Source organism: Falco biarmicus, chromosome 6 (genome assembly GCF_023638135.1).
Source record: "Falco biarmicus isolate bFalBia1 chromosome 6, bFalBia1.pri, whole genome shotgun sequence".
Classification (NCBI taxonomy): Eukaryota; Metazoa; Chordata; class Aves; order Falconiformes; family Falconidae; genus Falco; species Falco biarmicus.
In genome coordinates this window covers 64,618,361-64,646,336 of record NC_079293.1, presented here as the reverse complement: position 1 = coordinate 64,646,336, position 27,976 = coordinate 64,618,361, and the positions used below count along the sequence as shown (strand labels likewise).

The following is a 27,976-nucleotide window of genomic DNA, read 5'->3' as shown; positions in this document are numbered from 1 at the left end:
GGGCAGAGTTGTACGGAAATGGAACTCCAGACATTTCAGATCCGAGAGCCCTCTAATTGAAGACAGTGTCTTTATGCAAGACAGGCTAAGGGAAACCTGTGTTACCCAACAGTTACCATTCCTCCGTTGTTCCCAGCAATAATAAAAGCTGATGCAATATATAAGGTTGCCTTACAAAAGGCAAATATATTTAATAGCGTATATACAAGTTAACTGTTCGATAATGCTATACAAGGCAGGAATATCTTTAAAGAAACCCTGAGCAAAAAGAAGGATATAATTTTAATTTTACACTTACTGCAACATTATTTCTGGTATTTGTTTGCTATATCAACTAATAAAGGATTATGTTAAAAAACAGATGTTAAAATAAAACTGGGCATTCTTTCCATTTGCAGCTTATTTAAAAAATCTAGAGAAAAGGGTTCTGCCCCATCAGCTTCAGAAATAGATGTTTGACATGGTAGAGAACAAGCTGAGCCTGAGTTACCCAAGATAACCAATTCCTTTAGCAGAAAGAATGTCTTCTGTCCAAAAGGAGCCATCTGGAAGAGCGTTGGCTTGCTGCCAAGAACAACCCTTTAACAACTGCTTGTCATGCACTTTAAGTAATAATGTTCATAATGGCACAACCTGGAGTGTCGGTAAAGGTCCTACTGGAGGAGCAACGTATTCCTCCTCCCTCAGTAACCGCAAAAGGATGTTCTTCTTATTCTTTGGCCAGTTATAAATGTGAGTGTTTTGCAGCCAGGTAGGCACGTGTTCCTGAAAAACAAGGAAAAAAAAAAGTGAAATCCCATAAATCCTCCTGAATCTGTACCAGAACCTGCAGATTCCATCAGACCCTGCCAAGCAAGATTTCATTTTGTCTGTTCTAGGCACTTCCTGTAACAACAAGAAATTTTAACTTGGCTTCAGAATTGTATTTGGGTTCCTAAATAAATGAACTTTGTGTGATCTCACAGCTTGCCTGTCTCTCTCTCTTTTCTGCCATCACGTTGGCTAATTTCACCGCTTTTCAAAGGGAGTCTGAGCTCAGTGACAGGCATCTAAAGGCTTATGAAAATAAACACCGAGAAGAGAAGGGAGACATTTCAGTGCCCCTACCAGGGAAAAGCTGGTGAAGGATCCAAACAGCACATTCAACCTCGAGATGAGAATCAGCAGGGAAAGAGCAGAACCCCAGGGCAGCATTTCTCATCCTGGTAGCCTCCTCCCCCCCCTCCCCTTGCACCTTTCTTCACCAAGCATGGTGTCCTTTGGCCACCTCCTGAGCAGGAGGATGAGACCAATGCTGAGCTTGAGGACAGGCTAATGCATCTCCAGGCTAGCAGGGTCAAACCTCCACCACTCCTTTACTGTTACAGCACAAGCAAACTAGTAGGCTGCAACAAGGCTTTACCCTCAGTCAGATGCTACTGTCCACACTGTTTCTCCTTCCTCCAGAGGCCAAACCACACTGCTGCCCCTCCTCCATCCAACCCCTTTCCCACCATCCTCAGGGCTATTTAACCACTTGGCAGGAACGATCTACACCTGCACATCGTCCATGTCAATCAACCCACCGCCTCTGAGGCAAGGCCACAGCTGCATGTGATCAGTGCCCATCAACCCACTGCCTGCATTCCTCTACACCTTTCGTCCTGGGAAAGATGCAGCCTTTCAGGGGGGTTGGCTAGTGCCCCTTAACGTAATGAAGCATGGCCCTGGACAGAGACAGCGGGCTGACGGAGAGGAGCCTGCTCAGACCTCATGTTCCCATGTCTCCACAGCCCAGGGAGGTTTCCATACAGACAGCCTAGATGTGTACAGGTGAGGGGCTACTATCGTACCACTAATTAAAGAGGGTCAAAAATTGATCCTTGACCAAAACCAGCTCATGTCCACTGTGGAGATGGAGATTTCTTTTTGGAGAACTGTTGTTCGAGACACCAGAACACTGCCAAAGTGAGACAACAGGTAAGCAACAGCAGGCAAAACATCCAGCACTTGCTCCCTGGCCTTCCTGTTTAGCAGGGCAGTATTTTCCCAGGGTGGCCCCCGTTAGGAGCACCACAGTCCCTGTAAAGCCAGTGGAGCTAGCTCCAAGAGGACAGAGGAAAAAGCTCCTGGCATGAACCACATCTCTGGTGCCTCGCCAGGGGATGCCCTGGCATGGGCAGCACATCCTGCCTGCCAGCAAACAACCTAGCTGCAGTCCAAATCTTTCATTCCCAAGCCTCGTGCCTCTCAAATTGGCTGTCTTTCTCCTTGGCCTGTACAGCTGTAGGAATGAGGCTGCGTCGTTTGCACTGCTCAGGAAGTGGTTTGTGTTAGTTGATGTAAACACTCTGTTAGATCTGTACGATTTATGTATAAAAGAAATGAGGGAAGTCACAGAGGTAGCCTACAGACTCATTAGTGTGACCTCACCTAGGCTTCTGAACAAGTGGCTTGGTGAGTGGCAGAGGTATCTATCAAGCTTGGCCTTTGTGTTTCTCCAGTGGCTGAGAAAGTACAGGCTTTGGTCAACCGTCTCCCCAAAGTGGAGATTTTAAAATGTTGCTCTTCCAGGCGGACACCTCGCTACCCAACAAGAGTCAGATCCCACAGTGTTCCCTTTGCTGGCAGCATAAGTAAGAGTTTGCTTCCACCTGCAAGTCTATTTTGATATGGGAATGGATTTTAGTCTTTGTGACCTTTATTCCTTTGACAAAGCTGTTTGAAATTGGCCAAGAGTTTTGAATATTACTGGGAGAAAGATAGATAACTATGTTTGTGTGCATGTGCATACCCTTATTACATAAAATTTGTTTCTTTATTAAATCTTGCTAAGAACTATAGAAGAAAATGCAATGAAATACAGCAAGGGTTTGCCAAATGAGCCCTCTCTCTGTCTTTGATGAGAAACTGCGTTTTTTGGAGGGAGGAAATGCAGCAGACATAGTTGGTCTGGACTTCAGTAAAGCATTTGATACAGGTCCACATGGGAAATCATTAGTTAAGCTTGAAAAGATAGAAATTAGTGTGAGAAATGTATAGTAGAGTAGGTAAGAAACCAGCAAGTGGGGATATAATGAGAGAGGCACTATAGATCGAGAGACAAGCTCTGTGCCTTTCTTCCCGAAGTGCTCCTACAGCCAATTTCATTTAATATCCTCCATAATGAACTCAGTGCAAAAAGCACCTGCACGCTAATCAGCTCTGGCAATAATTTTATCTTGAGGGAGGTGTAGTAGGGATAAAGGGGTAAATATAGCTGCTATTTTGATCCAGAAGGAGAACAGAGAAAATGAGAGGAGGGGGCTTTTCCTTGCCACGTGACACTGGCTGTCATTGCAGGTGGGAGTAATGGAAAAATGGTTACTGCCCTTTTAGGTTTTTTTTATTTGGCTGTGTATCTGTAAGCCAAGAGGAAATTCTCTCTGTGCCACAGAGAGAGTATTTCATAAATCTGAGGACCAAACTGGTAGGAAGAGGGCAGAGCTTATCAGTGCAGAGGGCAGCGCTGTGCGTTCAGGGCTCTGTTAGTGGAGCGTGGCTTGAGCTCTCCTGGCTTCCCTGGCACTGACCCTGCCCACCTCACCCTCTGCTCTGCCAGAGGGAGCCTCCAGCATGGGGCAATCACAGCTTAATGCTTTGGGCATCCAGAGACCACAGCAGGAGGACACATTTCTGTGGACTGGCTGGATGCAAACCTTGAACCAGCAAGACCCGGGTTCCCTTTAGCAGTGTACAAGGGGAAGCTGGAAATGCCACCTTAACTGTGTGTTGTGCTTTTTCCCCTCATTATTCAATTTCCTAATGAACACTCTTTGGATCACACAGATTCCTTCCTGTTGGAGGTCAACTAACTTTCACATACCAGCAGTGCTTTATGATGCGATTCATATCAGATTAACTCATCTAATAGCGACACCCCCAGATGAAACCTTCCAGACCTTGCTTTCCTGCTTTTTTCCCCTGCCAGCTACAGCAGTACTGGAACATGTAAAGGACAGTATAAAAAAGACAAAATGAAAGTAATTTGCCTGCTAACATCATCCAATTGTACATATATGTGGCATTTTTCAGACACCTCTCTTCCTGTGACTGCCCACAGACTTCATTACCACAACTTATTCAGGCTCTGGTGCTCTCCTTCCACCCATGATAGCCTCAGTTACATTATCAGTAACTAGTCAGATGAAGGTAGATGATGTATCAAAGAAATGTATGGAGAAAAAGAGCAAAGCTTAATGGCAATAGAAAATGCTGATCTGCATGGTTTAGATGAGGAAGGCACCTCAAAAAACTGAAGGGTGATGTGGACTGCAGAGGATGGGCAGGAAGGCTGCTGGGGGCCTGATGCTTTGACAGGAGCAGCTGAATAAACCAACCCTGGAAATTCCTTATAGATGACTGTCTGAGAAAAATGCTGCTATATGCTAGTTAGTCTTCTGATACATAAAGTTCAGCCAAAATTAACTTAAGTTTATTGTTCTGACTCAAAGCCCAAAGGCAGCTCTAGTGCCTCCTGGGCCACTTCTCTCTGCAACCCTTCAGGTGCCAGACGGCTGCAGGCTGTATGGTCTGTTCGCGCAGCAGGCACCCGAGGAGCCCCCGAGGTTAGGAGCAGTCCTGCTCCTTCCCCCAGATCAAGCTGCAAGGACTGACTCAAAATGCTGACCAGTTCCCTGCCTTTGGTCTGCCCAATTCCCACCAGTGCCATCTCCCAGCTTTTCACACTTAAGGCAACTACCAGACAGATCGTTCAGGAAGGGAGCTGAATGACATGAAATACCAGAGGTACCACTCATTCCAGAGGACCTTACGTATTTTACAAACCCGGGGGCATATTTTCCAATTTCTGAGTTTATATTAACTTGGTGCCTAAATAAAGAACCTCGTTACACTAAAATCCAGAAGCGCAGAGGGACCTCACAGCCCTACAACCATTGACAGCATTGTTTAAATTTTGATTCACGTTCCAAAATTTGGGCACCCAAGGAAATGTACAGACTCTTCCCATACTTTTCCAAAATGCAGCTGTTACTAGGGGTAACATGACAGCTCCCAACAGTGCACACAGCATTTAGCGGTGAAAAGTGGATGTGATTACAATACATCCATTCTACATTTGGGGAAGAACGTGATTTCTCAACTATAACAGAAGCCTTTTAATTTTTCTGGCCTTGTGGAAATCCAAGAGATTCTCTCAGAGTGAGGAAGAAGAGATGGGAATCTGTTGCATTACTTATTCTCAAATGAATCTTCAAAGCCAATAAGGAGGGCAGATGAAATTGCAAGTCCTAAAAAACCTTACAGTTTGTCTTTGATTGGCCCATCAAAGTTCAAGCAATGGCCTAGTACTTTAGTATTTATTATCCTCTTTATTTTTATATTCTCAACCCACCCTCTTCCAGATCCTCACTTCATATCAGTCATAAATCTCTCCCATCTCACTCATCGGCATTACATCTGGACAGAATTATAAAAGGGTTAATCTAAAAAGCATGCTTGCTGCATAAATTGTCTCTCTCCATTTAAATTCTTTCAATGCTCAAGACAATTTGAGATTTAGTTGTACGTTCACCATCAGAAATACATTTCTGCACTGATTTATATTGTGGATGAAAAGTTTTTTATTTGTATATACCTAAACCTATAAACTTTTAATGTGAAATGTAGGTTTGGAATATTACTGGTGGGATATTAAGAACCAAGAAATTGAGGGTTTAGGTTTTAAGATTTCATCTGGTGCATTGTGATCAAAATAGTATGTGCTTAATCGTTGCGAGAAGTATATATAGGTATTTGTATGTTACCTTTTTGGCATTTGGAAAAAGCACAGGGATGAATCTGAAGTTCATACTTCCTTGTTGTATAAACTCAATCTGCATCTAGAAAAGAACACATTGCCAGGTTTATTGTAACGACACATTGATTTTTCCTTGCATGCATCTGAATCCTATGTGTAAAAGCATTTGCTGCTTACTTCAACTGCTCTTCTGTTACGTGATTTGATCTATTGCTGCTGGACTTGGTATCGTTTTGTTTGGCCCCTTTATCTGTTTCTTCATTACTACAGAAGGGATACAGGAAAGATCTGTCAACATTTCTTGAGCATTTAGTGTGAAGTAATTGTGGGTTTAGCTGCAGTTGCAATCCCAGGAAACCCATCCAGAACCAATGAAGCTTGACTTGACCAAGGGCCCTGTTCAGTCTCCAGCAGGGTGAAAGATTTCAGCCAGAGGCCAGGTCTGTGTCCAAGCTAGGACCTAGGCCAGCCTGTTCCCCATGTCCTAGCTCTGTGTCTGAGCTGGGACTCAGCCTGTCCCCTGTGTCCCTAGACACAGGCATCCCGGGGGTGGTAAGAACATCAAAATACTGCTGTTGGGGACGGCTTCAGAGAAATTTGACTGCAGGATCAAACTGGGGAATCAGATGGATCGTAGGGTAAGAAAGGCAGCAAACTGCGATCTGAGGGAGAAAGGGTGAGTTTCACAGCTCTGTGGGCTCTTCTGGCCTAGATGCCCATCCTGTGACAGACTGCAGGGATATGTACCTGTGACCCCCACCGGTCCCCCGCCACCCTGCACCCCCGAGGAGCCCGCCCCTGCAGCTCTGGCCTTCTCTTTGCAATTCCACCTTTCAGTCACCTTTACTGCTGCCTGAAAAAAGACCCCAGTCAGACGATGGCTGAAGTGATAGGGGCTGTTTTTAGGGAGGAAGGTCAGGCACTGTTAGATAAGACTGTGCTCAGGGCTACACAACAGGGCAACAAGGGCTCAAGAAGGCGAAGGAGGGGAAAAAACATTGAACAATAAAGAATATGGAGAAATAAGATGAGCATGTTTAATAGGATTTTTCTTTCTTGAACCTCTTAGCAGATGTTAATGAGCATACGGAGCTGATGAGAGGGAGGATTAATGAATTCCAAAGGGGGGTGTTTAACTACGGGGATTAGGGAAAACAAAGCAAAGAACCTGCCATTTGGAGACAGATTTGTCTTTTGAGAAGAAGAGACACTGTCTTTGTAAAACAGCAAATGCATGTCCTTGCTTACCATCCTGTGGATGTATTTAGTATGTAAGCCGTGTTCATCCCTGTCCAGCTGGGATTCAGCCCCTTCCACATCCTGTTTGTATTTTGGACTGATTGCTATGATTATCATCACCGTCTTCTGTTAGGAAGAAAAGCACTTTTATGAAATCGGGAAACGCAGCGTGTTTGGTAGAGGCAGATCGGAAATCTGCCAGTTTGTGTTTTAAGTGATCTTTATGTTCTTGGCAAACACGAGAGGATCTCATTCATTCTGGCAGGAAATACAGGAGAACTCGTACACTCGTTCTCCTCATTATTTCTCGAGATCTCATAATATAGAAAACCTAAATGTCAAGAGATGTATTAGCAGCTACCAGTTTACAGTTGGAATCCCTGTAATAAAAAGCTACTTTTTATCAGTGTAGAGTGTCTATGTACATACACAGAAAAGTTTTATCTTCAAATTCAGACCTAAATGTTTTGCAACAGCTTATGTAAAAGTGCATCTATTTAACCATCTATGGCTTTTTTTGCATAAAGCCATTAAAGGCAGTTGCCTATGGAAGCTACATCTAGGGCTTTTGGCAACAGAAATGACAACTTTTCTTGCTCATCTTGGTGGCAAAGTGTGTGGACAGGTGACTGTGCAGAAAGGTGGGCTGTCGCGGATGGCCTGGGCAGATTAGGGGTACCTAGCAGCTCTGTGCCAGCTTGGTGCAGTGGGCCAAAGGCAATGCTCCTGGCCTTGCTGGGACAGCTGGGACCCTGCCTATGAGCTGTTTAATCCCAGGCCCCCACTGAGCTCAGGTTTCCACAGAGGGACCATCCTTCATATCTGGGAAACGTCCCTCCTCCTTAATGGTGGGCCAGTGAAGAGGCTCAGCAGCTAAAAACCTCCTACTTGTGTTTACCTAGGACCTGTCTTTCATCCCCACCACGTTAGGCTGCATAAGGCTTCCAAGTCTGTGGCTCACAGTCAGCCTGGCACCTAATTAACTTCTTCCTTCTGCGCTATATCAAGGCAATTTTTCCCACCACAAGGTCAGATATGGTTAGAAGCCATTATCTCTTACACTGACTCAAGATACTCCAGAATTACTTTTGCTTGTGCCTGACGTGCATGTAAGCACTTACAGATGTTGAGAGTTTGCAGACACATGCCCAGCTGCAGACATCCCCTGCTTATGTCCAAGCAGTCCTTTCTTCCTCACATGTGTAAGGGTTTTGAAGTTAGAAACTGCTTCTACGGTCCATGGAGTCCATGGAGAAAAACAAACATTTCTGGAGCGAGCAGTCGGAGAAGGATCCTCATACGGAGACAGGGAATTGCTCTCTGCACATACTGGTCTCCCCTACTGACTGTGCGGGAGTCTCAAAGGAGATCTACCATGTATTTTAGGTGATAATGATGTTCTCGGCAAAAGCAAATTCACCCTGGCTTCTAGTTTCAGTACCTCCATTACACATGGTAAGCCCAAGCCTAATTTGTCCTGACGGCAGCCCCAAAAGGCACGATTGCATTGCCACAGCAGAGGCCCCAAGCTGGCTCTGCATGCAGTAGTACCATGACTGCGTATTAGTGCGCTTAAGCTAAGGTGTCCTGCTGGACGCCTTCAGGAAACCCGTGTAGTGCTGTCTCAGATGGCTGAGCTTCCTTGTTCAGCTTGGGGAGAGCCCACCATTTTATCATCCTATTCCCAAACCATGGAGATCTGCCTAGAGTGAGTCAGAGGCCCAGTGGCTACCCAGCAAGGCATGAATCAAAGGAAGCAAACCCATGATGGAATGTGTTGAGTGACAGAATCACCAGTTTGTGTCCAGCTGTGCTGGTATAATGAGACCACTTGGCTTGATCCTAAAAGAGATGTGCACTCACTGCTCAGCTGAACTTCAGAGGAAGTTTTTGCTGTGGGGGACTGCACTGGCAGCAACATAAATCTCTGTTTTACTGCTTACATAGAAACAAAGTGATGAGAGGAAATCTATCATTCGACTAACAGAACACCACTTTCCAGTTTACATATAGGATGGTTTACCCAGAAGAACCCTCCACTGTTTTGGATAGCAATGTAAAAACTACAGGTGAGAAGCAGAATGAACTTAGCCACTGCTATGCAACCTGGGCTGAAATACAGATAACATTTTAACCAAGCATAGCTAAAAAACACTAGTTAAAAATTAGACGGAGGAACTTGTCCAATGACAGCTTGAGGCTGATTGTAACAGCCAGCATTGGAATTTGGCAGGAATGTCAGGATTAGCACTTCATTTCTTAGAGAAAGAGCTCTGGGACCCTAAGATACAGCAGTCACTGAGATTCGCCTATGCTCTCCCTGCAAGGCTTCTGCCATTTCTGTAGGGGCAGGGAAGACGATAGCAGGGTCTTGTATTTTGATTCTGCTCCTGTTGCTATCAGAATATTTCACTCGTTTTCCTCAGGTCACCTCTGCCATGAACAAGGTTAAATTGCCTTTACATACATCACCTAGGTAGCGCTCCATCCACTTAATGATGTCAATACCTCGTACCGTGTCCTCAAATATATCAATCTGCAAGAGAATGAAAGTCTGTGGTGAGCATCCTTTCACCTTTCCTCCCCATTTGGTGTCACTGAAAACGTGCCTGCTCTCTTCCCAAGTTTCTAACAACATGCATGCCTAATGCCCTTAGGAAAGGAACGTGTACATACACAACTTCTCCCCTTTCCCTGCGATCCAGAGCTGAGCTGGACAGGCACCCCAGGCAGGTGGAGGGGGGCTGCTGCAAGCACACTGCTGGGCTCCTGCTCAGCCAGCCATTCGACTAGTCACCTTGCCCTGCCAGCTCCCAACTCCCAGGGTTTTTTTGCTCAATGGAACAAGGAGCAACCACTGACAGTGAGATATACGATGTTTACAAAATGCCTTTTTTGCCACTCTAAACACTTAATGAAGGTGGATGGCTGCCCACCTCTTTACGGCTGCAAATGTCCACTGTTGTCTGGCTGCAAAATATACTAAGTGTCAAGTTTTAGCTTCATATTGAACTAAATTTTCAGGGTGTGTGGTGGGAAGTCAGCCAGGTCACTGATCCTGGATGCAGTAACCCAGACTTCAGTGACAGCAGACAGGTGGAGCACCTCGTAAGACTGAATCTGACAATCTGACCCACACCCCTCACTTCCCTGAATGCTCGTAAGCCCAGAAACTGGCAATCAATGACTGTGATCAATGGAGTAAGTATTAACTTCTCCAGGCTTTTGATAGAAGAGTCATGTTCTGCTCTCCGGTCTTTCCCTGCCCCCCCCCCCCCCCCCCCCCTTTTTGAAAGTAGAGAATATATTTGCTTCCTTACTTTGGGGCCACTTTGCTATATTTATTATTCTGCAGGAGGCTCCAAGAACTGCCCATCCAGCAAAAGTGCTATTAATGAGCCTTCTACTCTGCACCTCTATGGCGCCCAGGACTTTCTTATGAATTTGTCATAGTACAGAACTGCTGCAGAGAAGTATAATTGCAGTCTCTGGAAAAAATCTTTGATTCGTGAAAATAAATAAGCATGTGCAAAGCCCCCCACTGAGTCTCATTCAGTTTAATGATAACCACTTGCTTAAATGCTTTCCTGAATTGAAGCCAAAGAGTGAAGGTTGAGGGGTCAGATAGCATATGCACTTGAAATAAGAAAATATGAATCAAGATTTTGATGAACACCGAATCCTACAGCCTCTGTGGATGGTTCCCTTAAAGAAGGCCGTTATGATGAAGCAAACTCAGGAGAAGTTAAATGAAAATCTAGATGGCTTATGAGATTAGACAGTAGGACACAGACCTTTTCAGACCAGTGGTTTTAGAATCCCTTTTAAAAGTGTAACAAAGTAAATGAAACCATGAGATGGGCTGTTTCATTAAGCTGTGTGAAATACACTGACTTTAGATCATTTTTTAGCAGAAAGGTATTCACATCTGAAGAACCAAAGCTGGGATGGGATGAACATGAAATTTGACCTTTTTTAATATTGACATTACAGATCAAATATGAGACAATGTTAATGGAATAGCTCACAAAAGCTCATACTATTGCCCTTCTGGTATCTAGCGTCACTAAATGAAGTTTTCCAGGGTCATTATTAAAACTCATTTGAAAGCATAAAATTCAGTTAAAATACAAGCAAATGAAAAGGGAAATCATTTAAGTTACACCTTTTAAAGCCAAGGCTAGTTCATTCTGTTTGTATCTTTTTCAGCCTACAAAATGTGATGAAAAACAGAAAAACATTTAAATGGACTGTGTATCGCCTCTGCTTTTTGAAAAATGTTCTCTTTTCACCCCTGGTTGAAAGTAATTTTCTCCGGAAGGAATACTTACAGCAGTTTGAAATCCGTTTACAAGCAGGAAGTTCACAAATTTCATAACCTCCACCGCTGTGTCCACCGAGTAAGTTATAAAGACCTTGCCTAGGAGGGAGAGTCCACATGAATATGCGATGCATTGAAATACACCATTTGGAGGGTGAGACTTTCAGAGCCTTCCTCTTCCCTGCACTGCGGGCTCTGCCTACCTACACCCCTTCAAATTGTTTATGAAACAGATGAGAGTTAGCACAGTGGCTTGGTGTTGAACTCAACAGAAACCTTGCTCTTGATTTAAGCTCCTACTGCCTTGCTGCTGGCCAGTGCCCCTGTGGAAGCCGCAGAGGGTAACATCACCCTGCTGCTCACCCTGCCCTGCTGCCAGAGCTGCTCCTTCCCCAGCCCTTTGGCACACAAAGAGGTCGGGCCCTCACCCAGAGCTCGTGCCACCTGCAACCATCACAGCTTTCCCCCAGCCCTCACTGATCTGACTGCGAGCTGGAGGAGCCCTTACGCGTGCCAGACTGCCTCACCTTATAGCAGCATTAACCTCCTGTTCAGGCAGGATGGCTGGCTGATGACCGCAATGTCTTCAGCTGTCCTTGCCATCATGGAAGGAGTGTTCTTACTAACTAAACAATCATGGACTTGCAGGTCAGGGTAAACCAGCTGGCTAATCTAACGCAGCTCTGTGTGTATCACGAATGTCACAATTTTATCCAGTCATTTCTGTATCTAGGACGCAGTAACTGATAAAGTAGGGTCTATCCAAGAGCGGTATCTGGTGTCATAACTCACTCCTACAGGCCAGCGAGATGCAACTCTCTGGATTTGAAAGGTGATATGCAAAATGAAAATAAAAAGGAAAAATCAAAACCTCAGGAGAGATGTGGAGGGTTCTTAGCAATGGTAGCCAGTAGTTCTTACCTGCTAGCCAGCACGGCATTAAGAAGGAAGCCAGTTTTCTGAAACCTGACTTTCCCGTAAGAGTTAAAGGGTGAAGGTGTTTCAGGGGCTGGTGGCAGGGGAAGCACCTCAGCCAGTGTCTGTGCTGCCCTCGGCCCTCAGTGTGGGCTCCTGGCCCAAAGCCCTCTCCCCTCACCAGGTCAGGGAGAAACTGAGGTCAAGACTCAACATATTTGTCTGGTTTGGGACAGGCAGAAACACTTTATCCCCAAGGCTTTGTTTGTTATTAGTCTTTTACTGTAAGCTTCAGTGCCTCCTGCCTCAAAGGGACATCCTGTTTAGCAAGAAGTCATGAAAGCAATCTAAACGGTATTTGTTTTTTGTAAACAAAATAACAAGCAATTAATGACAATTATGTTTTCAGGATTCAAGGGGATTCTATCCCACCAAACACAAATGCTCACACCCTACAGATGTGATGACACTCAGTATTTTCTTTTCTTGTTGTCTTTGTGTCTTAGTGTTGTTCCCCCTGCCTTCTGCCCCCTGGAGCTTTCCCACCTAAAGCTGTCAGGCCGCGCTGTAAAATCTTGCACAGAACAAATTTGCTAACCACTTACGCAACTCCTCCGGCAAATTGCTGGTTCTCAGAGTTCCCTTGGCTGCAGGGTTACTGAGAGGTCTTGGGATGGCAGCTGGACATGGAAAATTGTCAGAAGGGCAACAGCATGCTTCATCCTGGCCACATGCCTTGGGGGGAAGCTGACCATTAGGTAGCTGGTTGTATAGCTGGTTTCTACAAAGAAATGCAAATGAGGATTTAAAAAAAATATTTCTTTTCAGGCAAAATTCAGATTTTTTTTTTCTTTTAATAACACATTAAGAACTTTATCTGCGTACTAGCTGGGAAAAGTTCTTGTAGAAATGCTTGGTTCTGCATCTCTAGTTATTACATGATCTTTTGAATGGATACCTTGGTGACAGTCTACACAAGAAGCAGTTTATTGCAGAAGCAACATTAGCTACAGGAAGTAAACGTACTTCATAGCTGAAAGCTGTTCAGTTGGCAATTAGCAGAAGCAAAGGCTGTTTCTATGCAAGAAATAATGCTGTCTGTGGATGTTGTTACGCATGTACGGAAGCAGCGTGGCACTTGGGAACCTCCTCCCATTATCTAAACAATGCTTCATAGCACCTCAGATCCTCCCAGGATGTCCTGTGCAGCACAGGAGGCACAGCAGAAGGTGGGGACTGGGAAAAATGAGGGTACAAGGGCACTCCACCTCCAGCTCTGGCACAGCTGGAGCGTCTCCAGTTTTGGACAAAACTCAGTGTTTTACTAAAGGGAACAAAGTTATTTTCTTGACCAGCAACAGAAGACCTAACGAGGGTTTCTCATGTCAGGGATCTCTTCTCCAGACCTGCATTAACCTTGCCTAACATCTTCTCCATTACAACAAACAGTGAGAAAGGGATGATTTTAGGAAGCTTAGCAGTTCTTGTCCTACTACACTTTGGCTTCACAGTTTAAGTTAATAGAAAGGGGAATCTCACAGAGATTTTTACATGAGGTGTGCTTCAAATCCGCTGGGTTGAATCTGTTGGATGAGTGTTAGGTTTCTCTGAGAGCTTTTTCCCACAGAGCAGTGATGTTTAGTCAATCAAGCCCACTCTCTTTTTTTTCTTTGCCTTCCTTAAATGAATGATGACAGGCTGGTCACAGCATGTTTTCTGTTGTCACATTAAGATTTGGTTTATTCATTTTGGTACAGATGGTTTTTGTTACAAAATACTCTATAGGCAAATATTACCAACATATAACTGCCGTTCCTGGAATCAGCATGCAAACACCAGCTATGCAGCCGCAGGACAGACCTCGCATATTCTGATTTCTTCTAGCAGAAGAAAGTACTGAGAAAAGCAACACGTACCTCACCGACAGCCACAAAAGGCTACCCTGTGGCTAATTCACACATCTTTCCAAAACTTCACCTTATCTAACAGATGCGCCAAAAATTAGGAGTTTGTTTTAAAATTTTACTACTGCAGAGGATACCCACTATTCCTCAGTAATTTTTACAATTTCATACAAACTTTCCAGTGCAATTATCTCTGCTGCAGGTACTGCCTTATCTTGCTGTCACTTTTCTGTCACAGCCCCTAACTTTTCAGAGGCCAGAGCAGTGCGATACTTCAGTCGTCCACCCTCTTTTGCCCGCCTATTCTCCCAGTTTTCTGCCAAGACCATGGCACGCAAGCAGACATTTTCAAACACGGATGCCTGTAAGTTTAGAACCTCTAAAAGTATTGCGGCACAAATAAAACCAGTCTGATTTCAAATGTCCTTAATACCTGAAGTTTCAATTTGGCTTCAGGTAGCTGAGCCTGGAGAAAACTCCGCATGGATAGTATTTTCCATCTGTTAATGACATATTTACAAGGAGGGAGATATAAGGCCTAGTAAATTAATATTTGAAGACCTGTCAAAAAGCCCTGGATGAAACGTGGCTAGACATGTGGTATTTTATTACTACATGAAAAATCATAGAAAAGGCTGCAAACTGCAATGTAAAAATGTATCGGCAATGGACAAGATTTTCTCCCTTTTTCTCTGCACTACAGAAGAGATAAGAAGGAAATTGCTGGAAGCCAATGACAGAGGCGTCCCAGGCTGGTACAGCGTGAAGCTGAAGACTGCAGTGAGCCGCCGAATTGACCTCTGCTCTCCAGCAGGAGAGCTCTAAGGTTTCAACTGAGATATTTTTCAGCCCTCATCCCTTTAACCTTCAAGCATTTGTCTTCCTTAATGTCTACATTTCAGGCTGCGCTGTAACAACATATCAGGTATCCCGCTTTGAAGTTCTCTAGGGTAAGGTCAGGCCCCTGTTGGGTGTAAAATAGCAAAAAAAGAAAACTACCGAGCGTCTGGCATGTACCCTTGCAGCCTGGGCATGCTAACATTACAAGGCTTCAGAACGATTGGTTGAAAGCCCATAACATCAGATTAGAGGAGTTTCCACTGCACACAACCCACCCCCCACCCCCACCCCCGAGGCGTACTTACGGGAATCGAGGAGGACCAGGGGAGGAGCACGTCCTCTGGGGTGGTCGGTCTCCAGTGCCCTTGGGAGCACGAAGGTTTGAGTAATTTGGGATGACTTGCTGGGCCGGGCGGATAACTCTCATGCAAGGTCCAGGAACAGGAGGAAGTGGTTGCGATGTATGTGCAAAATGTTGGTACGGAGCTCTGCCATCTGGGAGGGTGAGAAAATAAAGGCAGCAACTCTAATCTCAGCCAATACATTTTTGCCTCAGTTTGTGTTTATTCCTTTCCAGGCACGTCCTCTTTCATGTCTCAGGAAACTGAGCAGTTTGGAGGCACTTGCAGGTATCTCGGTCTGAAAGACGCCAGATTAAGGAATGTTTTACAGTCTGAAGTTTCGTATTTCCCATTCACATATGGCAAGGTTCAGATCCCTGCTCTGGGCTGGGCTGTTGGGACAACTGACAGTTAAACATTCAGGGCTGCTTTGTCCCTGCACTTACCATGCCTCAGTGTTTTTTGGTCGGGATTTTTTTTTTAAATTTATTTTTGGCAATAACTTGGGAAAATGAATCATCCCAACGTTCTCATGAAAGCAGATGCAAAATCCTGGAACAAACCGGTTTGCAACACTAAGGCTAAACAGACTGTGATTATTGTAAATGAAAAGAGAAAAAATAATCTCTTGGTTTGTTACTTCACCCTGTATGAATTTTCTGCCTAAGTGACCTTTTAAGGCTATGCTGCTGCTCCTGTTGCCATCCAGGAGGCTGCAGGCGAAGCCCAAAGTGACAATTTTGCTCAAGTAATTCTGAAAAGCCTTACTGTTGGCCACGCACACATAATGCTGCTTAATAACTAGCATACAGTGGAACTGTTGGCATAACTGAAAGAGAAAGCAATGTAAGCTGTTTGTTTCCCAAACGGGGAAAACTAATTTTTGTGTGTGTGTGTGTGTGTGTCTCTCTCTCTCTCTCTTTCTGCTTGCAGTTTTCATTAGGCAACAGCTCTGCGCACTTTCAAGCTTCTGTGCGCAGATCAAAGTCCAGCCTGGCAGGGCTTATTAGTGCTGCATGATTATGGTGTTATGAGCTGGCTCCGAAAGCTGCAGTACTCAAGCTCTCTTTCCCCCCCCCTCCCCTCCCCAAACTGTTTTTTTAAATCCTTTTAGTGATTTTGGGGTCATGCTTTCCTTTTCCTAGCAGCCATGAGGACTACAGTTTTTTAAAGGGTAGGAGGAAAAAAAAAAGAAAGAAAACAAAGCTTTGATGAAATAGACCAAATCCAGGAGCCAATATTTTAATAAAAAAACACCAGCTCCACAACTGCAAAGAGATTCCTGATGGAATTTTGAGCCGGCAATGCTGTATTTATTGAGATTGTTTTAGGAGATTTTCCTGCTCCTTCTTTTAACTATTTGCAACAGGACAGGGTGAAAGAGGCTGGGAGAACAAAATTGAAAGTAAATACGATCTTCTCATGGGTTCCTCATGACCAGATTTAGGGAAGGTGGCAGGGGTCTGGGAGATTCAGTTTGGTTTACAGGTTTTTAGGCCAACGTTTCACCAACTTCCTTTGGATCTCCCTGATAATACAGTGTTTTAGTGGATGCAACCACTGCCATTCAGAAGCATGGTGTGGCCAAGTGTGCATGCCTGCACACACCAACAGCTCTCACATATAAAAATCTAATGGTCCCTGGGCACATAGCATCGTTGGGAGGATTTCTTTGACTTCAGAAGCAGACACATAGCAGGTGTCCAGAGCCAGCTTAAAGCCTATGGGCACAATTGCTGTTCCCCAGGAGAGGCCTGTTGCAACACATGAACTGCAAAGCTTTGTTGTGGGTTGCCACTGCCCAACAATTATCTGAAACGCAAGGAGCTGTCAGTAGGTGATTTACACCGTACTGAGCATGCGAGAAACAGGAGCACAGTTGCCAGCTTCTTGGTCCTGACCAAATCTGCTCCAGCCAACTGAGTTTATTTTATTCTTTTTGCCCTCTGGATATGGTTGAAACAGTAGTGATTTTTCTAAAGAAAGCTCTTCAGAGTTCCAGCTTTAAAACAAAATGGCCTCATTCAGCGAATGTCCTGCTTCTCACGATGCCCACGTGCGGAGGAGGTAAATGGAGGAAAATAGTGAGGGGTGTTGTGCAACCAGCTCTTTGTCTGCTTAAAGCTGAACTGAAAGGAGAAGGTATGAAAAGAAAAGCAGAGGATGTTTTGCAAATGTTCAGCTGTAGACACTGACAGAAGTCCGTCTGTAGCCCCTTCTCCCTTCCCAAGATCAGAGGTGAAAACAGAGGCTCTGATACCCTCGCTGTTTCATATACCAAATTGTAGCACATGGCTGGAATGACAAAACTCCTTAAATAGATTCAATATAAATGCTGTGGAGTCAACAGAAGGTTAAAAAAGAAAGGGTTATCAGAACAGGCGTAGAGCTTTTTATTACAAAGCCAGCCCAAAATGGGCTGGGGTCTCATGAGTCTAATGTAATATAAATTATATTAAAACAATGATATTGCTGTTGAATGTTCAAAGCTCACTTTATAACAGATAAAAATCTCAGACACTGAAAAGGAATACTAATTAATAGCAGGCTGTAAACTGCGTCGTAGTCTCCAAGAGCCAAAACACCCATATTGACAGAGTCACATCAGTGCTCCGTGATACAATCACCAGCAGCTGAGAGGGCTCCATTTTAAGTAATGAGCTTTCGTTTCAGCTGACAAGAGAAAAAAATGAAGATGATGGATGTCATGCTCTTTTCACGTAGAAATAACACACATGGGTGAGTTTGGTCATAACGCTAGGAGATACTATCTACAGACATCAAGGGTAACCTCCCATCCTGATTCTGGCAGAAAAATCTCAACTTTGGGGATCCAAGTGGGAGCAAGGAAATCTATGAAAGCAACAGGAATTAAGCCAGTATAGGATGCTGCTGAATGACTGATGCAAGGAGGAAGGAAATGACTAGAATATGAAATAACAGCAGGGAGAATGCTGTGTATGCTGAGCGTGACCGACAAAGGCTAGTTTCTAGGAAAAATCATTAGCCTTCATTTGAGGAGTAACTGTGACCTCTTTAACTTTTTATCTGGCTCGGAGGTTCTGCATCAGGGAGTCCAGCCACATAACCCAACAATCTGGAAACACAAAGTGGACCGCAAATAGATGTTTACAAAGGTTAACAATTGCATGTCATGCATTGCCATTAAGTACAGTAGGAAAACACCTGTCTGGTGAATGATGGCTGTGATACACCCGAACAACCTCTCGTGGGGTGGGTGGTACTACTCACATGGTCCCTGGGGGTACTGCTCTGCTGGGCAACGATGCCCAAAGCAGCCATGGGCTTGCGAGGAGGTGTTGGGATGGGGCAAGTGCTGGCACATCGGGCACTGCTGATGCTCAGCTGCAAAAAACTCTCTGGAGATCAGCGGTCCTGGGAGGTCCTGGGGGTTCAGCATGGACACCAGTGGCAAGGGGGGTTCCAGGTGCTTGATACCCATGACATCTTGTGACTGGGAGTTGTACCCTGTGTCGACAGTTCCCAGCTCTGCTGGAGGTCTGTTTCCTGAGGGTTGCTGTGACCGTGAACTCCCTTGGCTGCTCTCCTCCAGTGAGTCCTTGGGAGCATCAGACAAGCTCTGCTCTGATTTACTGGAGTTGTGCCCAGTGTCAGCTGAAAGCTGTGATCTTGGCTGCATGCCTGGTTTGTCCTTAGCTACAAGATGCATCTTTGAGGGAACCACTCCAGCTATTGATTCACCGGGGGAACAGAAGCGTCCGTCTCCACCAGGATCGGTATATTTTGACCACAAGCTGCTGTCCGGCTCCACAGATGGTGCTGACTGATGATGTGCTGGTACGCTGCAGAGGCGTGGTGCATCGGCCACAGGCTGAGGTGTTTGAACAGCACACAGTCTCTGGGACTCCTTGTCCTCCACGTCTTCTCCAGAAGGCTGCAAAGCCTCTTCCAAGACATGTTCAGGAAATGGGGACCACGGCATAGATTCATCCACTTCGACGGGTATGCTTCGACCCACAGAAGTGCCTGAAAAGAAGAAACACTGTAGACGGACAGCCATACAGACAAATGCTTGTTGTCAGTCATCACTCAATGACTGTGAGCTGGAATACTGAAGAGCATTATGTATTCTTTATATTTTTATGTTTTTGGAAAAGAGAGGCAGAAAACAGCAAGAAATATCTGGCTGAATTTTGGCAAGGCAAGAAAGTAGAGGGTTAGCTGGAGTGTAACTAGCACAGAGTTCTACTTTGGACTAACCTGACACAGAGGCCATTTCCAAGTTTTGTAGAAAACGAGAGTCACCTGCCTTACTGCAAGGCCAGGATTTTCCAGCAAACTGAAAAACAAGAGAAAGGACTCTTGTGAACATGGTACAGTTTCACACAGGCAATAATCCTAAAATAACTCTATTTCAGACACTGGAAAAGAAATACCAGTTAAAGAGTTCTGGAAATCTCATTGTGCAAAACAGATGCTTTTATGGGATTTTTGGAACTTACTGTTCCTGCTGAGGCTGGAGGGGGGAAAAGCACACAGACACTCTCAGTGATAATTTCTGCACCTGTAAAAAGAGCAGGCTGTTTAGGTCTGGAGGTTTGGCTCGGGTATATTCCAGGTGATACAATCACTTGCAATTATTTTACTCTGGACCTTCTAATAATAGCTTCACACTGATGCCTTGCATCTAAACTTCACCACACACTTAGCTGAGTAATTTCAACTCCAAAGCTTGTTTCCAAGTGTTGATGCTTATTTTATCAAACCACTTATCCAGCCTATTATCACATGGTTGTTGTTATTTCAGATTATTGAAAATTAAAAGACAATTTAGAGATGTTAGTTACTGTTTGGATTTTTTTGCCTTCCTTTGGAACTGGATTGGGCCCAAACAACAAAATTATCACTTCTCTTTGGGGGTGCTATCAGTATATCTGGTCCAGCCAAGCGATCCCTGATGATGAACGCCTCTGCTCCACCTTCACTCAGAGGGACAGCAGCGGCGATGGGTCAATGCTGAGTGGGCTTCAGGACGTGCAGCCCTCTTATACAGGGGTGCAGATTAGCTTGCTCCCAGCAACTTTTATCTGTCACCATGGAGCACAGAAACAAGCTTGGTGCTCATCATTTCCCCATCTATCACACTGGGGAAGCTAAAATCCCAAGTATGAGAGTTACCAGAGAGGAATGGACTAAGCACTCAAGCAATGAGAGTGACAATAGTTGGCAACAGAATCTGGCTTGAAAGGCTGGTAAAGAAAGTCAAAATCACAACATGTTTGAAGCATTTTTAGCGATCCAAGGATTTGTCCCAACTTTGGTCACAGTAGCTTGAACAGAAAGGTTAAATGAAGAACTTATTCAAATGACCACAGTACTAAAAACAGTTGAACAAGATCAGAGAGAGGTATAAGGCAGTGTCCCAACCTTTACCCTGGCTCCCACGGTGGTTCTGTAAAAGCAAATGGTGTGCCCTGTGATACAGGGCAAGAGTGAGGCTTTACATTCAAGCTGATCAGATCAAATGGCATGTACTTCCCCCTGGAAGTACCTCTGCCATAGAAAGTTCTGGGTGTAACATTTGCTGGGAAGTAGGATAAAAATGGTGCTTTGCTGCTGGGCTACAATGTAAGTATTACTCCTCTGTGTAACTCGAAATCCATCTAGACAGAAGATTTACCATATATTCATACATAGCCTATGTCACAGTAAGCACATCCACAGGGAGAGTTGTCCTGGGATAATTACAGTGGGATAATTACGCTGGTAAATTTTCCCATGTAGGCAAGTCCTTAGAGCAGCTATTAGTTGCACCAGCACAGTGAACACGCTGCTGCTCTGACAACTGCAGCCCCCTGCGTGACAGCGCTGGGTCTGATGCCAAACCAGCTCCTTCCCATACAAGCACCCAGGCTTGAAATCCTGACGGTCAGCTCAGCACCATCACACATCTCTCCCTCTGGTTTGCATCCGTTTCCTCTGCACCACATCACTAACTGGCCCTGCTTGCCGAGTCACGGTTCTCTGACAGTCAAAACTGATGTGATGGGAAAGGGAAAACCTCCAACTCTCATAATCAGCACAGGACCGTGACAGGGACTTGTGTTGCACTGTCCTGTGCAGCAGTGTCAAAATGTCCTTTACCTAGGACCTTTGGTCAGGTGGCAGTTTAAACGTTGATAGTCCTGTGGTGGTGACTCATCAGGACAGTAAAGCGCCAAGTCAGATTTACATGAATCAGGGTGTAAAGCTGCCGAGTGGTCCCTTGCCAGACTTAAGAGAAGCACCTGTGAAGGTTAGGTGTCAAACTCCCTGCAAGACATCTGCCTTCTGCTCATCTCAACAGCTTTGTAAACCTGACCCTTGGATCACTGGGCCTCAAAGGGCCTGCTCAGACATGCTTCAACTTGTGTGTATCTGTGCAATTGCTTGTAAGCTGAATGACACACTTGAGCAGCACAAATCACATTGCAAACTCTTTACTCCACCCACCAAGCATATCCAGTGGAGTGGTTCCTTGTGCAAAATTCACCCTGGTGTTCACAAAGCACAAGCTCAGCTGCGGGTACCGGGGTACAGCTCCACCTCTTCAGCTATGTGCATTGTCTGAGCATCCCTCCCACTAGATGTAATCCTTAGCAAACATCCAAATGTGGCTTTTCACAAATTTGTGACATCTCATACACTAAGATGCTTCTTTGATGGTGTCTGAAGTAGCCAGATCAAAATGCTAGAAACCACTTTGAATTCAGATTGTCTATATCCAACAGCCTTTGGTTTAGTGCCTTGACAAGAAGAACAGATTTCTGTGGAGAAATCAAGAACTCAGTCCAGAGCTTGGTGAAGTAAATAGGAATCTATTGACTTCAGTAGGTTTTGGATTGGGTGTCAGATGGGATTGAAAAGTTACTACTTACTAAAGTTTTTGGTCTTTTTTTTTAGTTCCATTGCTAACATCTGGCTATCTGAAACGGATCATGCACAGACTGTGTGAACCTAAAGGCACAACATGGGCAGAAAAAATTCAGATTTGTTTTCTTCAAGTTTGCTATTTACTCTGCCTTTTGGAGGAGGGACATTAAGACTCCATTAAACTGTACTGCGAATGATAAGCTACCAAACTCTTCAAATGGCTTACTTCAGAATAGTTTAAAATTGTCTTTCCTATTAGTTTAGATGCCAGAAAGGATAAATGCTTCTCTCTCTCAAATCAACTTAGTATTTAAATGACAGCCTTATTTTGTTCCTGTGTAACATGAGCTAAACATTATGAAAATTACTCCAAATATCTAAGTAAAAATATTTTAGTCAGACAGAAGAGACACCTGATTCCACCGCTTGTGTTTTTACCTGCAAAAGCTTCTAGTTTTTTAAAATATGTTTTTGCTTAGACCCTGCTGAAGGATAGCAGAGCAGTGCAAGCGGAGCTTTGATACCCACACACAGCCCCTGCTCCCACAGGGCCGAAGTAGGAGGCACCCAGGGGCTGAGGACTTTGGTGTTAAAACAGACACATCATTAAAAAGGAGGAAAAGTGACTTCATCCTCCTCCCTCAGTAGCTCTGGCTGGAGAGAGAAACTGTTACAACAGCAGAGCTCTGTCTATAGAGATGGCCCCAAGGATAAATTAAACCCAGGACACACCGAACACTTTTTGAGCAATGCTGGCAATGGTATGTGGATGGGAATTCCCAAGAGAAATCCCCACGATGCTGGAAATCACACAGATGATTCAGAAACATCCTCCTCCAACAGCAGTGCTTCAGGATGTTGCTTCTGCTCTGCTGAAGATCCTTGGCTTTTGGAAGAAGACCCAACACTGACTCCATTATCCCGGTATTTTATGTTGCTTTGTTCTGCGGAGTTTCATTATGTTTCCTTTGACTTTTCCAGTTAGCTTATCCTGCAAGTGTAGTTATGCATAGGACAGAAAAATCACTTGCTTAGATCTCCCGTATCGAAGAATTAGGGCAAAGGAATGCTTCAGCATATCGAAATACCCTCAGAGCCTTGTAGCCTGATCCCTTTTCTGGCACGGAGACAGCTGGAGAGCGTAGATCGTGCCCAATCTTACTTCCAAAGACACTGCAGCTTCAAGTCAGATCATGATATTGCCAGAAAGCTTTGAGAATTTAATATCCCCCCTGCACCTATGACTATGCAGGAGATTACTGATAACCAGCTGGAGCTGTTGCACATATTCCTGCTTGTAATAAAGTGAAGAGGCCCTTTCTAAAGGGACAGAGTAACCAGGCCTGGACTGCTCTCACAAATGTTGAGGGAGCTCTATAAACCACCCTTTCTCCTTCTCTTCCTTCCCCTGCTAATATACCCAGTTCTGCAACGTGCATTAATTTAGCAAATAACCTTCCTGGGTGGGTGCTCAGTGACCCAAGCTCCTGGCAAGAAACCACATCTGAGTTCCCTTGAGGCACTTTCTACACCTGGTGACGTTCTTCCACTGCTCCCGCCAGAGAGCCAGGAGGGATACTGCCCAGCCCTCCTGCTCACGGCTGGCTGCTGCTGGCAATGGTCACCCCTGGGAAGCTGCAGGGAGAGCATAAACGACGGGGAATAAATTCTTCTGCAGGTTGGTAGAGATGGGCCTGAGCACCCAAGTTTGAATCAAGGCCTAAACTAAAAAACATCCAACAGAGGCAAGGGGCTGGCCAGGGAGAGGCAGGGTGTTGGGCTCAGGCTCATCTGTGCAGTTTTCTTGCAGCTGATTGCAAAATCCATCAGGTATTTCATCTGTTTCCCAGCACAAAGACTTGTCAGGATGCGCTGTCCCAAAACACCCACTAACCATCTATATCTGCTTTTGATTAGAAAACTTCTGTCGTGAAGAAACAGAAGAGACACTCTGCAACACAAGCACAGCTGCGCTCCTCGTCACTTCTGGGGAGGGGAAAATATGTTTGCTCTTTTAATCAAGTTACATTTGTCTGCATTGTTAAAAAAGAAAATATTAGACTGAGAAATAAACCTCACCTTCCTTGGTACACAACACACAGGGGAAGGGTTTTTTATTTATCAGTCATCGCATTTCTGAAATGGTATGGGTATAGATTAAGGCAAAGCTGAGATCATAAGGAGAGGGGACGGACAGGAATTTCTTGATTTCCAAATAATTCCTATGTACTTCGGCTGAATATTTTAAGCTCCCTGGTGCTGCTGATACCAATCTGCAGGATGGGAGTTAAGTGGATGCAGAATTTGCAAGCTGCCATGAGGATGCACACGTTGAGATTGCAACAAATGATGTTGCCATGGGGTCAGATAAGCATAGGTGTGTAAGTACACTTGTCTTAAGTGCAGCTTTCTCTGCAAAAACACTAGACACAACTTTCCTCAAAAAAAACCCAGAGACAAATCCTTTTAGGAAGAGCAAGTGCAAATGTGGGAACTGTTTTGGGTCTATAACCTAAATAAACACAGTGAAGGAAATCCAAGCTCCAGAGTTTCACACTTCACCATAAAGAATTTTGGCTGCTGTCATCACGGACGCTTACCCTCTGCCCTGGATACCCTCCACAGTGAAGACTAAGGCAATGTGTCACGTTCCTAGCCCAGATTTTAAGCCCTCTAGGACAAGTAATGTTTATTTTTATGACTTCTGGAAGAAGTAGAAAAAGAGCATGAAAACAACAATCCTCTTCCACACTGACTATAAGGTTGCTCTTGCATATTTTCTGCAGCCACGGCATGAAAGTCTACATACATACTCATGTATAGGAAAGAAGAGGAGAATATACTTCCAACCCTCCCTGCATGGCAAATACCACCTTCCCTTTTGCAGCACTAACGTTTCACTGGGTAATCCATGGTGCAAAGGCCAGTATAGACCTGATATTTTTTTGCCTCTTTAGTGTAGACTTTGATATGCATGTAATAGGAATGCTAGGCAATAAGTAATAAGAAACTAGAAGTGCCACACCCTCAAGCAGGATCCAGACAGGCATCTCATATACAGGCAACATTCCCTGCTAGTTGTCTAATATTTGTGAAATATGCAAATGTCTGCAATGATCTCAGGTATCCTTAAAAATACGTTTTCCAGAAATTACTTCCTACCCATTTCTGATGATGATAAAACTCCCATAGGCACTGAGTAACTGCCAAACTGGCATGTCCCATGGCCCCGGGACACCTAAAAATCCTGGCACAAAATAGTGGCTAGCTGAGCGGGGTTGATGGGGGGACCACCCCAAGAGGCATAAATCTCCCCAGCCTGCTTTCGCTTTGTGCCTTATGTTGGAGCCTCTGGTTCCTAATAAGGGAGACCCTCCAGTATTTCGTGGAGCTGACGTATCCCTTGTCCCTAACTGCTCTCCCTGCTCCACAGCGTGAAGGCTGTGGGGTGCATGGGTGGTGGGAGGGCATGGGGACGCCTGGGGAACCTGACTCATCTCCCTCAGCTGGCATGAGAACAGCCTAGCTCGCTTGCTTTCATGAAATGTGCAGAAATGTGTACCCTCTGCCAAATTTCAAAAGCCACTGCTGGGAGTGGAGGGCACTGACAGACACAAACACCATAATTGCACATGCCTTGTTTCCCGCCTTAGAAAGACAAAAAGAAAATGCAACCCCATAAAAAAAAACAAAAAGAAACAAAACAGCAGCAGGCTTAAGACACTGCCAGTGCTCAGCAAGAGCAAACCTGACCTCAGAGGCTGACAGCATCGCAGGCAGCAGCACAACCTGCAGATGCTCGCCGGCACCTGGTGGCACTGGCAAACTGTTGCCAGGGCACCTGCCACCTGTGCCCCGTGCACCCCTGCCTCCAGTGTCACCTACTGTGGGGCTCACAGCCCTGTCCAATGGTGGCAGGTCACCAATGCCTGCCCGAGACCACACGGATGCAGCCAGGAGAGGCCTTGAGCATACCCAGGGCTTGCAAGAAATGGGAATTTCTGGACTGGTGGTCACCGGTGGCAGCTGAGGATCAGTAAGCCCAGATTTGCCGTTCCCATTGCCCAGCCGGTGCTAGGGCTACAAAACCCAGATCCTGAGACAGTTACTCTGTGAAATGGGAGAGGGTTCTATATGGTTGATTGTACCCTAATTAAAAAGAAATACTACTAGCTTGCCCCCACTCTTTCCATACCAATGCCATGGAGGACAGTGCAAAAGGGATCTACGATCTTGTTTTCTTCATGCTTTCCAGCCACCTCTCATGAGGTCTGCGGACCGGAGGGCAGCCAGAGAGGAGAGGAGGGGCGAGGGGAGGAGGGGGGAGGGGAGAAGAGGAGAGGGGAGAAGAGGTGAGGGGAGAAGAGGAGGGAAGAGCAGAGAAGAGGCGCAGAGCCAAGCCCTTGGCTAACAAAGCGCCTTGAGCTTGCACAGCCATGCAGGGCGGGAGCGGGAGCAGGCCTGGCTCCGGGCATTGCCAGGCAGCTACGCAAATAGGCAGGACAGCATTTCGACACCAGGCGTGTCCATTCCCACTGTTCACCCCAGAGCCCTCCAGATTTTTAAAAAAACAACAAACAAACAAACAAACAACAAAACTGCAGTGAAATGGCTGAAACATGTTGTAACCGTCTGTGAAAGTCAGGCTATCATTACATGAGAGAGGGGGAGAAAGCGAGAGAATTTGAGGGGGGGGAAAAACCAAACCACTGAGAGCCAGAAGTGGGTCAACAGCTAATCGCGGACAGGGCCCGAGAAAGGCAGCACCTCTGACACTTCTTACCTTGTGGCCGAGGGAGGCTTATGCTGCGCTGGCCGAGGAAAGCAGGAGGGCTGCCGTGCCTCGGCGCGCCCAGCCGCTCTGGCGTGCCCGGCTCTCCTTCCCCAGCCAGCCGGCGGGCGGGGGCTGTTTTCCCTTCCTTTTACGACACCCTCCCTGCCTCTCCCAGGTAAGCGGCAGAACTGGCTCTGCAGCAGGAAGTGGAAGAGGGACGGCACGGCACGGCTCGGCTCGGCACGGCTCGGCACGGCACGGCTCGGCTCGGCTCGGCACGGCAGGGCACGGCACGGCTCGGCACGGCAGGGCACGGCACGGCACGGCACGGCTCGGCACGGCAGGGCACGGCACGGCTCGGCACGGCACGGCACGGCTCGGCACGGCTCGGCTCGGCACGGCAGGGCACGGCACGGCTCGGCACGGCACGGCACGGCTCGGCGGCGGCGTGAGAGCCTCCGTGGGGGAGTGACACTTCGAAGCTTAAAACTCTGGAAGTGCCTGCGTGCGGGTCGGTCCCTCCGTGCAGGCAGCCTGTAAACAGCTGCAGGGGACGCCCGGTGTGATCCCTAAATGGTGCGCCTCGCCGGGAAATGCATCCTTTGCTTTTAGTCCTCGGTCGCTTACCGTCAGTGCCAAATGTTAAACCAACTGTGATTCAGACTACTGAAGACAATCACATGATGTGTGTAAGAACTATGTAAAGAACAAAAAAAAAAAGGATTCCTCGTTTGGGTTTTCTTTTAGGTTGAACTTCTAGACACATCCAAGTTTCTCTCTACGCCCTCAAGGAACAGAAACTTGCTTTTCCTACAGGCTGAAACCCTTACGTATTCGCACAGCTCCTGAAAGCTGAGTAATGCCAGAGCTGATGGCCCAGCATGGTGGGGTTCGAAGAGCCCCAATAAAGCCGCGCTGGCTGCTTCATCAGCACTGTGCTGGGCTCCACCGCAGCAGCCCCGGGTGCAC

At 45.8% G+C, this 27,976-nt stretch overlaps 1 protein-coding gene across 2 annotated transcripts; it reads right to left on the bottom strand.

Moving 5' to 3' along the window:
- Positions 1–161: 161 nt before the first annotated feature.
- TRAF3IP2 (TRAF3 interacting protein 2) lies at positions 162–27,976 on the bottom strand. Of its 2 annotated transcripts, XM_056343096.1 has the most exons (10): positions 27,017–27,976; positions 19,582–19,660; positions 18,592–19,347; positions 15,304–15,493; positions 12,860–13,035; positions 11,350–11,438; positions 9,486–9,554; positions 7,028–7,144; positions 5,787–5,861; positions 162–765 (listed from the first exon to the last, which is right to left on the bottom strand). In XM_056343096.1, exons 2-10 carry the CDS (start codon positions 19,595–19,597, stop codon positions 619–621), a joined length of 1,635 nt encoding a protein of 544 aa, XP_056199071.1. In that variant the 5' UTR covers positions 19,598–19,660; positions 27,017–27,976; the 3' UTR covers positions 162–618. The 2 variants fall into 2 exon arrangements, with proteins under 2 accessions (XP_056199071.1, XP_056199070.1); XM_056343095.1 differs by lacking the exon at positions 27,017–27,976 and having other exon boundaries at positions 19,582–26,507.

Bases quoted from the DNA above. Each gene is read 5' to 3' on its own strand.
- TRAF3IP2 (XM_056343095.1), bottom strand. From the start codon at position 19,693: ATGTTCACAAGAGTCCTTTCTCTTGTTTTTCAGTTTGCTGGAAAATCC. The intron at 15,494-18,591 runs GTGAGTAGTACC...TCACCCTCCCAG, and splicing joins GCAGTACCCCCAGGGACCAT to ATGGCAGAGCTCCGTACCAA. The intron at 766-5,786 runs GTAACATACAAA...CTTGTTTTTCAG, and splicing joins TTTTTCCAAATGCCAAAAAG to GAACACGTGCCTACCTGGCT.